The 13,307-nt window shown below is 43.7% G+C and overlaps 1 protein-coding gene across 2 annotated transcripts in view; it reads right to left on the reverse strand.

Annotated features, from left to right (window-relative positions):
* The window catches only part of LOC110521644 (PR domain zinc finger protein 5), a 71,408-nt gene extending 66,785 nt beyond the window's left edge, over positions 1–4,623 (reverse strand). For both annotated transcript variants that reach the window (XM_021599332.2, XM_036969080.1), the window contains exons 1-3: positions 4,370–4,623; positions 3,498–3,581; positions 58–180 (exon numbers count right to left, since the gene is read on the reverse strand). In XM_021599332.2, the coding sequence (XP_021455007.1) occupies positions 58–180; positions 3,498–3,581; positions 4,370–4,468 (306 nt within the window). In that variant the 5' untranslated portion in view covers positions 4,469–4,623. The remainder of the gene's footprint in view (positions 1–57; positions 181–3,497; positions 3,582–4,369) is intronic.
* Positions 4,624–13,307: the final 8,684 nt, after the last annotated feature.

A 13,307-nucleotide genomic window follows, 5' to 3' on the forward strand; every position in this document is an offset into this window, starting at 1 on the left:
GTCTGTCCCTGCGGAGATAGTAACACCTTCAGACCTATCTTCAGAGTGGGGCTGTACCTGGATGGCTGCCAGGTTCTTCTCTTCTTGCGATGGCGCCTGGTGGACAAACCGCAGCCAATTGGCATGGCGAGGGTTACTGGCATCCAACACATAGAGCACATCGCCTTTACTACCTCGGACCTGCAACAGAGAACAAACATGCCTATCAAGGACATGAAATACTGTTGACATGTCTTATTTCCATACAGGTTTAGCATCTTGATCTAGCTTTCTGTTCATCTGGACATGCAGTTTTAACAAACTAAATCACAGTTGCTATGGGAAAAAAAACCTGGGATATAAAACAATGTGGATCTATCCAATATAACATGACAGTTATAGGCTGCTAGATGATTATACTGTAATTTCAGATGTAACCACACCTGAATTCTTTATGGCTGACAGATATGCAGTTACATATACACATAATCTCACTGATCAGAAATGTTATTAAGCATGTCCCTTATATCATATCAATTCAAAAACTCATGATGGGGATAAAACAGAATTGCACTTTGATTAACAGAGGCACAACATATGGGTGGAGTTTGTCAAGCCAAGACTCTACAGTCAAGAAGAGTATGTGCATCAAACTAGCTGCTCCGATTAGGCATCACCTGTGCTGTATCTGAACTGCCACAGAATTCAAGAGCATTTATTCAACTATTTATCCTTTCATTTTAATGGTAGGCCTACACTGAAAATAAATATAATGCATTGTATTATACACTGAGTGTATAATTGAGTTGCCCTCAGAACAGCCTCAATTTGTCAGGACATGGACTCTACAAGGTGTTGAAAGCCTTCTACAGGGATGCTGGCCCATGTTGACTCCAATGCTTCCCACAGTTGTGTCAAGTTGGCTGGTGGACCATTCTTGATACACATGGAAAACTGTTGTGCTTGAAAAACCCAGCAGCGTTGCAATTCTTGACACACTCAAACCGGTGCGCCTGGCACCTACTACCATACCCCGTTCAAAGGCACTTAAATCTTTTGTCTTGCCCGTTCACCCTCTGAATGGCACACGTACACAATCCATATCTCAATTTTCTCAAGGCTTAAAAATCTTTGAGAAGAGCTTACCAGGAAAAACATCAAAAAGGACTAATTCAAGGCAAAAAGGAGTTGGAGCACCCAACCAAAAAAAGGCAGAGATTGATTTATTTTTGCTCACTTTAAACCATTGTACAGGACGCGAACAGGTGACTGACGTTTGGACATCTTCCTCAGTGACCTGACCACTGCACGTAGCTCCTATTTATATCCCATTAACCCATTGAGACACAACAATGTAAAACAAGTATAATGATAATATGTTTCAAGGTAAATGGCAAATAATAACACAAAATAAAAAGAGAAAGGGTGTGTCTCGTTAATTAAAATGCCATGTCAAAATATACATAGGTGATTCTTGCACTACTCCATAGACACTGTTGATCCTTAAGGTGGTAAACACTGCCTTTTTTTTGGTTGAGTGCTACAACTCCTTTTTACCTCAAATGAGTCCTTTAGGAAGTTGTTCTTGGTAAGCTCTTCTCATGATGGCTGTCATTATTGTTGAACCTCCCTCCTTTCCTTTGTTTGCTGAAGCGTGAAGGCCCATCTGAATGCTTAAAAATCCTTCTTTAACCTGTCTCCTCCCCTTTATCTACACGGATTGACATGGATTTAACAGGTGACATCAATAACTTCTAGGTTAGACTACTGCAATGCTCTACTTTCCGGCTACCTGGATAAAGCACTAAATAAACTTAAGTTAGTGCTAAATACGGCTGCTAGAATCCTGACTAGAACCAAAAAAATGTGAACATATTACTCCAGTGCTAGCCTCCCTACACTGGCTTCCTGTTAAGGCAAGGGCTGATTTCAAGGTTTTACTGCTAACCTACAAAGAATTACATGGGCTTGCTCCTACCTATCTCTCTGATTTGGTCCTGCCGTACATACCTACACGTACGCTACGGTCACAAGACGCAGGCCTCCTAATTGTCCCTAGAATTTCTAAGCAAACAGCTGGAGGCAGGGCTTTCTCCTATAGAGCTCAATTATTATGGAATGGTCTGCCTACCCATGTGAGAGACGCAGATTCGGTCTCAACCTTTAAGTCTTTACTGAAGACTCATCTCTTCAGTGGGTCATATGATTGAGTGTAGTCTGGCCCAGTAGTGTGAAGGTGAACGGAAAGGCTCTGGAGCAACGAACCGCCCTTGCTGTCTCTGCCTGGCCGATTCCCCTCTTTCCACTGGCATTCTCTGCCTCTAACCCTATTACAGGGCTGAGTCACTGGCTTACTGGTGCTCTTTCATGCCATCCCTAGGAGGGGTGCGTCACTTGAGTGGGTTGAGTCACTGATGTGATCTTGCTGTCTGGGTTGGCGCCCCCCCTTGGGTTGTGCCATGGCGGAGATCTTTGTGGGCTATACTCGGCCTTGTCTAAGGATGGTAAGTTGGTGGTTGAAGATATCCCTCTAGTGGTGTGGGGGCTGTGCTTTGGCAAAGTGGGTGGGGTTATATCCTTCCTGTTTGGCTCTGTCCAGGGGTATCATCAGATGGGGCCACAGTGTCTCCGGACCCCTCCTGTCTCAGCCTCCAGTATTTATGCTGCAGTAGTTTAGGTGTCGGGGGGCTAGGGTCAGTTTGTTATATCTGGAGTACTTATCCTGTCTTATCCAGTGTCCTGTGTGAATTTAAGTATGCTTTCTCTAATTCTCTCTTTCTTTCTCTCTCTCGGAGGACCTAAGCCCTAGGACCATGCCTCAGGACTACCTGGCATGATGACTCCTTGCTGTCCCCAGTCCACCTGGCCGTGCTGCTGCTCCAGTTTCAACTGTTCTGCCTGCGGCTATGGAATCCTGACATGTTCAACGGACGTGCTACCTGTCCCAGACCTGCTGTTTTCAACTCTTTAGTGACAGCAGGAGTGGTAGAGATACTCTCAATGATCGGCTATGAAAAGTCAACTGACATTTACTCCTGAGGTGCTGACTTGCTGCACCCTCGACAACTACTATGATTATTATTATTTGACCATGCTGGTCATTTATGAACATTTGAACATCTTGGCCATGTTCTGTTATAATCTCCACCCGGCACAGCCAGAAGAGGACTGGCCACCCCTCATAGCCTGGTTCCCCTCTAGGTTTCTTCCTAGGTTTTGGCCTTTCTAGGGAGTTTTCCTAGCCGCAGTGCTTCTACACCTGCATTGCTTGCTGTTTGGGGTTTTAGGCTGGGTTTCTGTACAGCACTTTGAGATATCAGCTGATGTACGAAGGGCTATATAAAAACATTTGATTTGATTTGAATAAGGGATCATACAGTAGCTTTCACCTAGTCAGTGTTTGTCATGGAAAGAGCAAGAGTTCCTAATGTTTTGTACACTCAGTGTATATAGTATATTTATCATATATCTATTGTGCCTATGAAGAGAAATATGTGCTGTGACTGCAGTGCTATCACCTCCCACATCAGTCTGGTGTCCGTGCTCTCATCCAGCTCACTCTGCAGTTTCTTTTCTCCAGCGAAAGGGCCAAACTTTTCCCCCTTGGAAAAAAACACACATTGTCAGAAATAGGGTACAGGATATTCACTTTCTTTTTTACTAGAGGTCTTGTCCAGAACTGTCAGGGGCTATGTGAAGGTAACCATATATAAATTGTGCGATGTAATAAAGGCCCCCAAAAAATGTGCAGTTGTACAACAGTATAGGACTATATAGTATTATAATAAATAGTATTGTCCTTGAATCCATCCTATGCATTTCACTTTGGACCCACTAGTAGTAGTAGACTAGTTAGAACACGCTACAGAGGGGAGGGGGTGGGGGGGGGGGGGGGGGGGATCAATGTGTTCCAAATGAATGAAGCTTTCACGTTTAAGTTTTGAACAATGTGAGATTACATAATGAAATAACTTCAAGTTAAAAAAATATGGTTTGCACCATTGTCAACTTTGCTACAATATTGTGGAATAGCCTATAAAACCCGATTAATGTTGAGTATGAAAGTTAAATGACAGCAATATGCAATGAAGCAATGTTATAATGTATCAACAAATGTGTTAAAGTGTAACATACGAGAGTCCTGACTGGACATGGTGGAGTGAGCTACAGTAGTGCTGAAATCACAGTTACAGTATCTAGCTACGTGGCACTTTACGTCAGAGCAGCTTTCGTGTAGGCTACGGCTTTAGGTTTTGGAAGCGACTCTCAAAAGAACACAAAATGCGAACAGAAAACTGCCTATTTCTCTATTTCACCGAATTAGTTTTGCACGTTGGTAAATTTATTCATACCCAAAACATACAAAGTTGTCCTGGCCAAAAGAACAAACCTTTTTCACTCGTCTCGCCGTGTAAAGCCCGATTCCATCCTGGACCTTAGATGACTTCAAAGAAAATCTATCTGGCACATACATACCCAACATTGTCATTACTCTAAACGAATCCCTAAAGTGATCATTCGAAACAATGCCGACGGCAAAAGTAATGAATATTGTCTGTTTTCGCACAGAGCAGAGAGTTTTCAGCGGGTTGTTTTTCCGTAATTTGGTCCAGGTTCAACTTCCACTCTTGCTGTAAGACTGTAGCGGAGCGTCCTGATTGGTTGAAAGTTTGTTACCAGGAGCTACATATTTAGTGAAGGATGCTCGTGCACTTGGAAGTCCCTCTGTCCCTTAACTTTAGATGACTAACGGTAACCACAAATACGTGCCAAAACGAACGTTAAGCAGGTCATCACGGTTACCCTGTATATAAAGTTGAAGTCGGAAGTTCACACACACCTTAGCCAAATACTTTTAAAATCAGTTTTTCACAATTCCTGACATTTAATCCTAGTAAGTTAGGATCACCACTTTTTTAAGAATTTGAAATGTCAGAATAATAGTGGAGAGAATGATTTATTTCAGTTTTTATTTCTTTCATCACATTCCCAGTGGGTCAGAAGTTTACATACACTCAATTAGTACTTGATAGTATTGCCTTTAAATTATTTAACTTGGGTCAAACGTTTTGGGTAGCCTTCCACAAGCTTCCCATAAAAAGTTGGGTGAATTTTGGCCCATTCCTCCTGACAAAACTGGTGTAACTGAGTCAGGTTTGTAGGCCTCCTTGCTCGCACACGCTTTTTCAGGTGTGCCCAAAAAATTTATACAGGATTGAGGTCAGGGCTTTGTGATGGCTACTCCAATACCTTGACTTTGTTGTCCTTAAGTCACTTTGCCACAACTCTGGTAGTATTCTTGGGGTGATTGTCCATTTGGAAGACCCATTTGCGACCAAGCTTTAACTTTCTGACTGATGTCTTGAGATGTTGCTTCAATATATCCACATAATTTTCCTACCTCATGATGCCATCTATGTTGTGAAGTGCACCAGTCCCTCCTGCAGCAAAGCACCCCCACAACATGAATCTGCCACCCCCATGCTTCACGGTTGGGATGGTGTTCTTCGGCTTGCAAGCATCCACCTTTTACCTCCAAACATAATGATGGTCATTATGGCCAAAACAGTTATATTTGTGTATCATCAGACCAGAAGACATTTCTCCAAAATGTACGATCTTTGTCCCCATGTGCAGTTGCAAACCATAGTCTGGCTTTTTTGTGGTGGTTTTGAAGCAGTGGCTTCTTCCTCGCTGAGCGGCCATTCGGGTTATTCCGATATAGGACTCGTTTTACTGTGGATATAGATAATTTTGTACATGTTTCCTCCAGCATCTTCACAAGGTCCTTTGCTGTTGTTCTGGGATTGATTTGCACTTTTCACACCAAAGTACGTTCATCTCTAGGAGACAGAACACGTCTCCTTCCTGAGCGTTATGATGGCTGCGTGGTTCCATGGTGATTATATTTGCGTTCTATTGTTTGTACAGATGAACTTGGTACCTTCAGGCATTTGGAAATTGCTCCCAAGGATGAACCAGACTTGTGGAGGTCTACAATTTGGTCTTGGCTGATTTCTTTAGATTTTTCCATGATGTCAAGCAAGGAGGCACTGAGTTTGAAGGTAGGCCTTGACATACAGCCACAGGTACACCTCCAAGTGACTTAAATTATGTAAATTAGCCTATCAGAAGCTTCTAAAGCCATGACTTCATTTTCTGGACTTTTCCAAGCTGTTAAAAGGCACAGTCAACTTAGTGTGTGTAAACTTCTGACCCACTGGAATTGTGATACACTGAATTACAAGTGAAATAATCTGTCTGTAAACAATTGTTGGAAAAATGACTTAACCGAGACCGTCAGTGAGTGGATGGAGATATTGGAGGAGAAAGAATGGAGAGAGTTGTTGAGTTGGTGGAGGATGCACGACATTTGCCCTAAGGAGCGTGTTATCAGTTTAATGCCACCTGAGTCAGCTCTTCGTACTCATCCTGAGGGGCGTGCTATCAGTCTGGTAAAATCTGTGCCGGCTCCACTCACCAGGTCTCCAGTACACCTTCCCAGCCCTGTACGTCCTGTGCCAGCTCTCCAAACTTTCCTTGAGGAGAGTGTCATTTGTCCGGTACCATTTCTGACGGCTTTACGCACCAGGTCTTCAGTGCGCCTCCACAGCCCAGTATGTCCTGTGCCAGCTCCTCGCACTCACCGTGCGAAGTGTGTCATCGTTCCGGTACAATTGATGCCGGCTATACACACCAGGTCTCCAGTGTGCCTTCACAGCCCAGTACGTCCTGTGACAGCTCCTCGCACTCGCCCTGAAGAGCGTTTCACCAGTCAGGTGCTACCTGTGCCAACTCCACGCATCAGGCCTCCAGTGCGCTTCCCCAGTCTGGTACGTCCTGTCCTCCTCGCACTTGCCCTGAAGTGTGTGTTACCAGTCCGGTACCACCTGTGCCGGCTCCACGCACTAGGCCTCCAGTGCGCCTACCCAGTCCGGTACGTCCTGTGTCTCCTCATCGCACTCGCCCTGAAGTGCGTGTCCTCAGTCAGGTACATCCTGTGCCTGCTCCACGCAAACGCCCTGAAGAGCGTGTCACCAGTCCGGTGCAACCTATGCCGGCTCCACACATCAGGCCTCCAGTGTGCCTCCCCAGTCCGGTACGTCCTGTATCAACTCCCCGCACTCTCCCTGAAGTGCGTGTCACCAATCCGGTGCCACCTGTGCCGGCTCCACGCATCAGGCCTCCAGTGCGCCTCCCCAATCCGGTACGTCCTCTGCCAGTTCCACGCACTCGCCCTGAAGTGTGTGTCACCAGTCCGGCTCCACGCACTAGGCCTCCAGTGTGTATTCACAGAGCCGCCAACGAGGGTTCGCAGTCCAGAGCCTCCAGCGACGTTTAACAGTCCAGAGCCGCCAGCGAGGGTTCAAAGTCCATAGCCGCCAGCGAGGGTTCACAGTCCAGAGCCGCCAGCGAGGGTTCACAGTCCAGAGCCGCCAGCGAGGGTTCGCAGTCCAGAGCCTCCAGCGACGTTTAACAGTCCAGAGCTTCCGGCGACGGTTCCCAGTCCAGAGCTTCCGGTGACGGTTCCCAGTCCAGAGTTTCCAGCGACGGTTCCCAGTCCAGAGCTTCCGGCGATGGTCCACAGTCCAGAACTTCCTACAACGGTCCACGGTCCAGAACCTCCTATGACAGTCCACAGTCCGGAACCTCCAGCGACGATCCACGGTCCGGAACCTCCTACGACAGTCCACGGTCCGGAACCTCCTGCGACGGTCCACAGTCAGGAACCTCCAGCTGCGGTCGACGGCCCAGAGCTTCCAGGCAAGGTGTCCAGTCCCACTCCAGGACAGGAGTCTTCCTCTGCGCCGATGTCCAGTCAAGGCACGGTGCTCAGTCCCGCTCCAAGGTCGGAGTCTTCCTCTGCGACGGTGTCCAGTACTGTCACGCCCTGGCCATAGAGAGCCCTTGTTTCTCTATGGTGTAGTAGGTCAGGGCGTGACTGGGGGTATTCCAGTTTATTATTTCTAGGTGGTGTTGTAGTTTATTTTTTGGTGATTTGTATGATTCCCAATTAGAGGCAGCTGGTAATCGTCGTTGTCTCTAATTGGGGATCATATTTAGGTAGCATTTTTCCCACTTGTGTTTGTGGGATATTATTTTGTGTTTTGTGCATGTGCACCACGTAGTCACGTTTCGTTGTTAGTTTATTGATTTATTTGTTTTGTTCTTGCTAAGTTTGACTTTATAATAAATATGTGGAGCTCAACATCCGCTGTGCCTTGGTCCGTCTCTCCTCACGTACGTGACAGCCTACCAGACTAATTGAAAGCTTGATGACAATAATTGCATTTCCACCATGACATTGCTTTTATCTATGATTAATACAGATAAATGTAACATAATGGCATAAACAGTCATGGCAGCTGTTTCATGCTAATTGACTTGGCCTTCCTCTACCAAACTAGCTTACCTGGAGTTTTATGAACCCCTTATGATAGAAGGTAAAAGTGTTGGCATAACAGTAGGAACCCAATCACAGTGGGTGTACAGCATAATATCAGTTACTGCTCTAGGGCCAACACTGAGCCAAAATCAGCATTTTGTTTCCAGTGCTTTAAAATAACCTTTTCAAAGAACTATGGTACTCTGATCCAATTGCTGTCCCAATATTGTCTGTATATTCCCTTTATGGCTTCTGGTGTGTGTGTGTGTGTGTGTGTGTGTGTGTGTGTGTGTGTGTGTGTGTGTGTGTGTGTGTGTGTGTGTGTGTGTGTGTGTGTGTGTGTGTGTGTGTGTGTGTGTGTGTGTGTGTGTGTGTGTGTGTGTGTGTGTGTGTGTGTGTGTGTGTGTGTGTGCGTGCATGTTAATATAGTGGATTTGCTATCCTTAGCTAAACATCTTGCACTTGTTCTACGTTGTAGACCTCATGTACCTCCTAATGACACTACGGCCAATTTACTAGAAAATATACCTTTCTGTATTTAGAAACCATCTGTGCAGGCTGACATCACACTGTCTAAGTGACTTCACATGTGAAAGGTGGATGAGAGACCATACACAAATACATTAGGTCTCAGTTCAAACTCAATCTCAGACCATTAGTGAGGGAGAAATACATCACCCACCTTGATTTGTTGACTTTTACCCCGCAGGACAGAGATTAGTGTCATCAAGTACACATATACTCACTCTGGCTCTGTTGGTGTGTTTGTCTGTCTGAAGAACTGTATATGTTGTTGGATGCACATCTTCAACAAATCTCCTTTCTCTCTAATCAGTGTTGTGTCAGCATTGTGATAGTGTTGTTTACAGTGTTCGTAGCTCTTGTTTATCTTAATGACTTCCTGTGGCATTATGGGTCCGTGTTCCGCACTGCCATGATTGATTCACATGATCAGTGTGAGTTGACTAGGTTACCACAGTGCCTTTGCGTCATGATGTTCTTGTTTACTGGAGAGCCAATGAACTGGCATGCATCTCTGCTCTGTTTCTTTGAAAGGGGATGAGTTTCCATGGGTAGGAACATTTGTTTAAGACTCAGCACTCTGGACTCCGTCGTCCAAATCCTAGTTAAGCTGGTGATTGTTTGTTTCCCTTTCAGTGTTACATTTAAACGGTGTCTATTTTGTGTATATTTCTCCTTTCAAAGACACAAAAACAAAACATTTCTTCACTACCAATTTTTTTTCTCACATAGTATATGGGCAATTCATTGGTAACAGAATGACACTGAAGTGACAATTTCTTTCACTTTAAAAACAAAACCATTGATTGCGAAGCTAAACAAGCCATTCAACTACTGTTACGGGTTCTAGGTGTAGTGGGTGGAGATGTCAGGCGCAGAGAGCAGGTAGTTCAGAACGTGGATCTTTATTCCAAAGACAGTGAAAACGGACATGCCAAACACAAGGGCGCATAAAATACCCAGTCCAAACAAACAGGACTAAACTGTCCAGAAAAATAGAATCCACAAATAATCCAACACCTTGAACAGAAAACAAGCCCGCACAAAATCCGGCGAGCCTAGTGCACTTAAATAGCCCACAAACAAAACTAAACTCAAAACAGGTGTAACCAATCAGACCAAACTAACAGAAACAAAAAAGGGAATCGATGGCAGCTAGTAGGCCTGTGACGACGAGCGCCGAGCGCCGCCCGAACAGGAAGAGGCACCATCTTCGGCGGGATTCGTGACAACTACGCACAAGGACTACTTTTAAAAAATTTAACTGAAAAGTTTACAAAAACACAAATACTTGAACAGTGCAGATGTCAATTTTCTACTCTGAATTAAGATTCCAAGATGTCTTCAGAAAAAATACGGAAGGGAGTTATGATAGGACACCTTGAGATTGAAAAACCTTTTAATTGAACAACAGTAAATTAAGTGGATTTACATCTGATAACATAGTGACAGTAACATAATGACTTCGTGGGTCCCTGATCTGTACTATACTGTACATACAGTGCCTTCAGAATGTATTCAGAACCCTTGACTTTTTCAACATTTTGTTAGGTTACAGCCTTATTCTAAAACGAATTCAATATTTTTTTCCTCATCAATCTACACACATTACCACATAATGACAAAGCAATAACAGGTTTTTAGATATGTTTTGCTCATATATATATATTTTTTAAACGGAAATATTACATTTCTATAAATAAATTCAGACCCTTTACTCAGTACTTTTTTGAAGCACCTTTGGCAGTGATTACAGCCTCAAGTCTTCTTAGGTATAACGCTACAAGTGTAACGGTTTTCCTGTTGTGAAGGAGAAGCGGACCAAAATGCAGCGTGGTGGTTATTCATGTTCTTTAATTTCTAAAGACACTATACATGAAATAACTAAACAAAACAAGAAAAGTGAAAACCTAAACAGTCCTATCTGGTGCAAACACAGAGACAGGAACAATCACCCACAAACACACAGTGAAACCCAGGCTACCTAAGTATGATTCTCAATCAGAGACAACTAATGACACCTGCCTCTGATTGAGAACCATACTAGCCCGAAACATAGAAATGCGCAAATCATAGAAAAACAAACATAGACTGCCCACCCAACTCATGCCCTGACCATACTAAATAAATACAAAACAAAGGAAATAAAGGTCAGAACGTGACAGTACCCCCCCCCCCCCCCCCCCCAAAGGTGCGGACTCCGGCCACAAAACCTTGACCTATAGGGGAGGGTCTGGGTGGGCGTCTGTCCGCGGTGGCGGCTCTGGCGCGGGACGCGGACCCCACTTCAACATTGCCTTAGTCCCCCACCTTGTCCGCTTCCGCGGCCTCCTAGCCACGGCGACCCTACTTAATGACCCCACTGGACAGAGGGGCTGCTCGGGACAGTCACCTCCCTGACCAAGGCCCTTCTCCCCGATTTCTTAGTTCGGCCGGGCGGTCAGCTCTAGGAAGAGTTTTGGTGGTTCCAAACTTCTTCCATTTAAAAACGATGGAGGCCACTGTGTTCTTGGGGACCTCTGCAGATATTTTTTGGTACCCTTCCCCAGATCTTTGCCTCGACACAATCCTGTCTCGGAGCTCTATGTACAATTCCTTCGACCTCATGGCTTGGTTTTTGCACTGACATGCCCTGTCAACTGTGGGACCTTATGGGACAGGTGTGGGACCTTGTGGGACAGGTGTGTGCCTTTCCAAATCATGTCCAATCAATAGAATTTACCACAGGTGGACTCCAATCAAGTTGTCGAAACATCTCAAGGATGATCAATGGAATCAGGACAATTTCGAGTCTCATAGCAAAGGGTCTGAATACTTATGTAAATAAGGTATTTCTTTTTTTTGTATATAAATTTGCAAACATTTCTAAAAACAGCTTTCGCTTTGTCATTATGGGTTATTGTGTGTAGATTGCTGAGGATTTAGTTTTTTAATCCGTTTTAGAATAAGGCTGTAACGTAACAAAATGTGGAGTCAAGGGGTCTGAATACTTTCCGAAGGCACTGTAAATGCGTAATTATAGATATGTGATATGTCATTGTGATGTATCCCGACTAGTCATACAAATGTAGAAAAATGCAATATCCTCCATTGCATTTTGGTGTATTATTCTGTTGTTATTCTTCACTCATGAGGGAGGGAAATTTGAAAATATCTTAACGATTTGCAAGTTTTTTGTAACAAAATGACATGATACAATGAAATATTTCTTAAACTTACAGAAGGCAAATCATTTCTGAAAAATTAAATATAAATGTTGATATTAGTTGTGAGGGGTCTTAACTTCAACATTAATGTGTTGATATTAGTTGTCAGGGGTCTTAACTTCAACATTAATGTGTTGATATTAGTTGTGAGGGGTCTTAACTTCAACATTAATGTGTTGATATTAGTTGTCAGGGGTCTTAACTTCAACATTAATGTGTTGATATTAGTTGTCAGGGGTCTTAACTTCAACATTAATGTGTTGATATTAGTTGTGAGGGGTCTTAACTTCAACATTAATGTGTTTTGATGTATTTCTAATACCTTTTAAGACTTTTCTGGTAGATGTGGTCTAAGACCCTTCTAAGATCTGTTTGACCTGAAATCAAACATTTTGCTTATTCCGAATTTTAGGATGGAAAATGAACTTCACATGTTGGTGCTCATTTGGGTTTAATGCCGCATTCATGTGCTAGTTGGAACTAGGAACCTCTGAAATTTCCAACTTGCTAATTGGTTGTAGATATACACGTGCCACATTCAACCAGTTGGCGAGCTAGAAATTTTAGAGGTTCTTAGTTCCGATTATTACGTGAACGTGGCATGCTGGCGGGAACCGGGTTACCACGATTTACCAAGATTACCTGCCAAAACCCACTCCTCTTTCCAGAAATGAATAATTGTGAGAAACATTCTTTCTATCAACAGTGTGATGTGAAATGGAACTGTTAAATGATATGCAAAGTCTAAATCTGTCTTCATACAGCCTTTTCTGCTCTGCTATCTGCATGATCAATAATCAATGCTCTGCTATCTGCATGATCAATAATCAATGCTCTGCTATCTGCATGATCAATAATCAATGCTCTGCTATCTGCATGATCAATAATCAATGCTCTGCTATCTGCATGATCAATAATCAATGCTCTGCTATCTGCATGATCAATAATCAATGCTCTGCTATCTGCATGATCAATAATCAATGCTCTGCTATCTGCATGATCAAGAATCAATGCTCTGCGTGTGTGTCTGTTTGTGTGCGGTAGCCTACCATATTTACTTACACAAAATCGGCATGAATTCAAAACTAACACATTGTTCATGCTGAAACTGTACATGCCAGCTTGAAATGCAGTTGATACGGTAACAAAATTAGCTCCAACTTGTCCCTTACTTTATATCACACGAGACCTGAAGGAACTAATCTTCGTATTCT

This window comes from Oncorhynchus mykiss, chromosome 30, assembly GCF_013265735.2.
Source record: "Oncorhynchus mykiss isolate Arlee chromosome 30, USDA_OmykA_1.1, whole genome shotgun sequence".
Taxonomy (NCBI): Eukaryota; Metazoa; Chordata; class Actinopteri; order Salmoniformes; family Salmonidae; genus Oncorhynchus; species Oncorhynchus mykiss.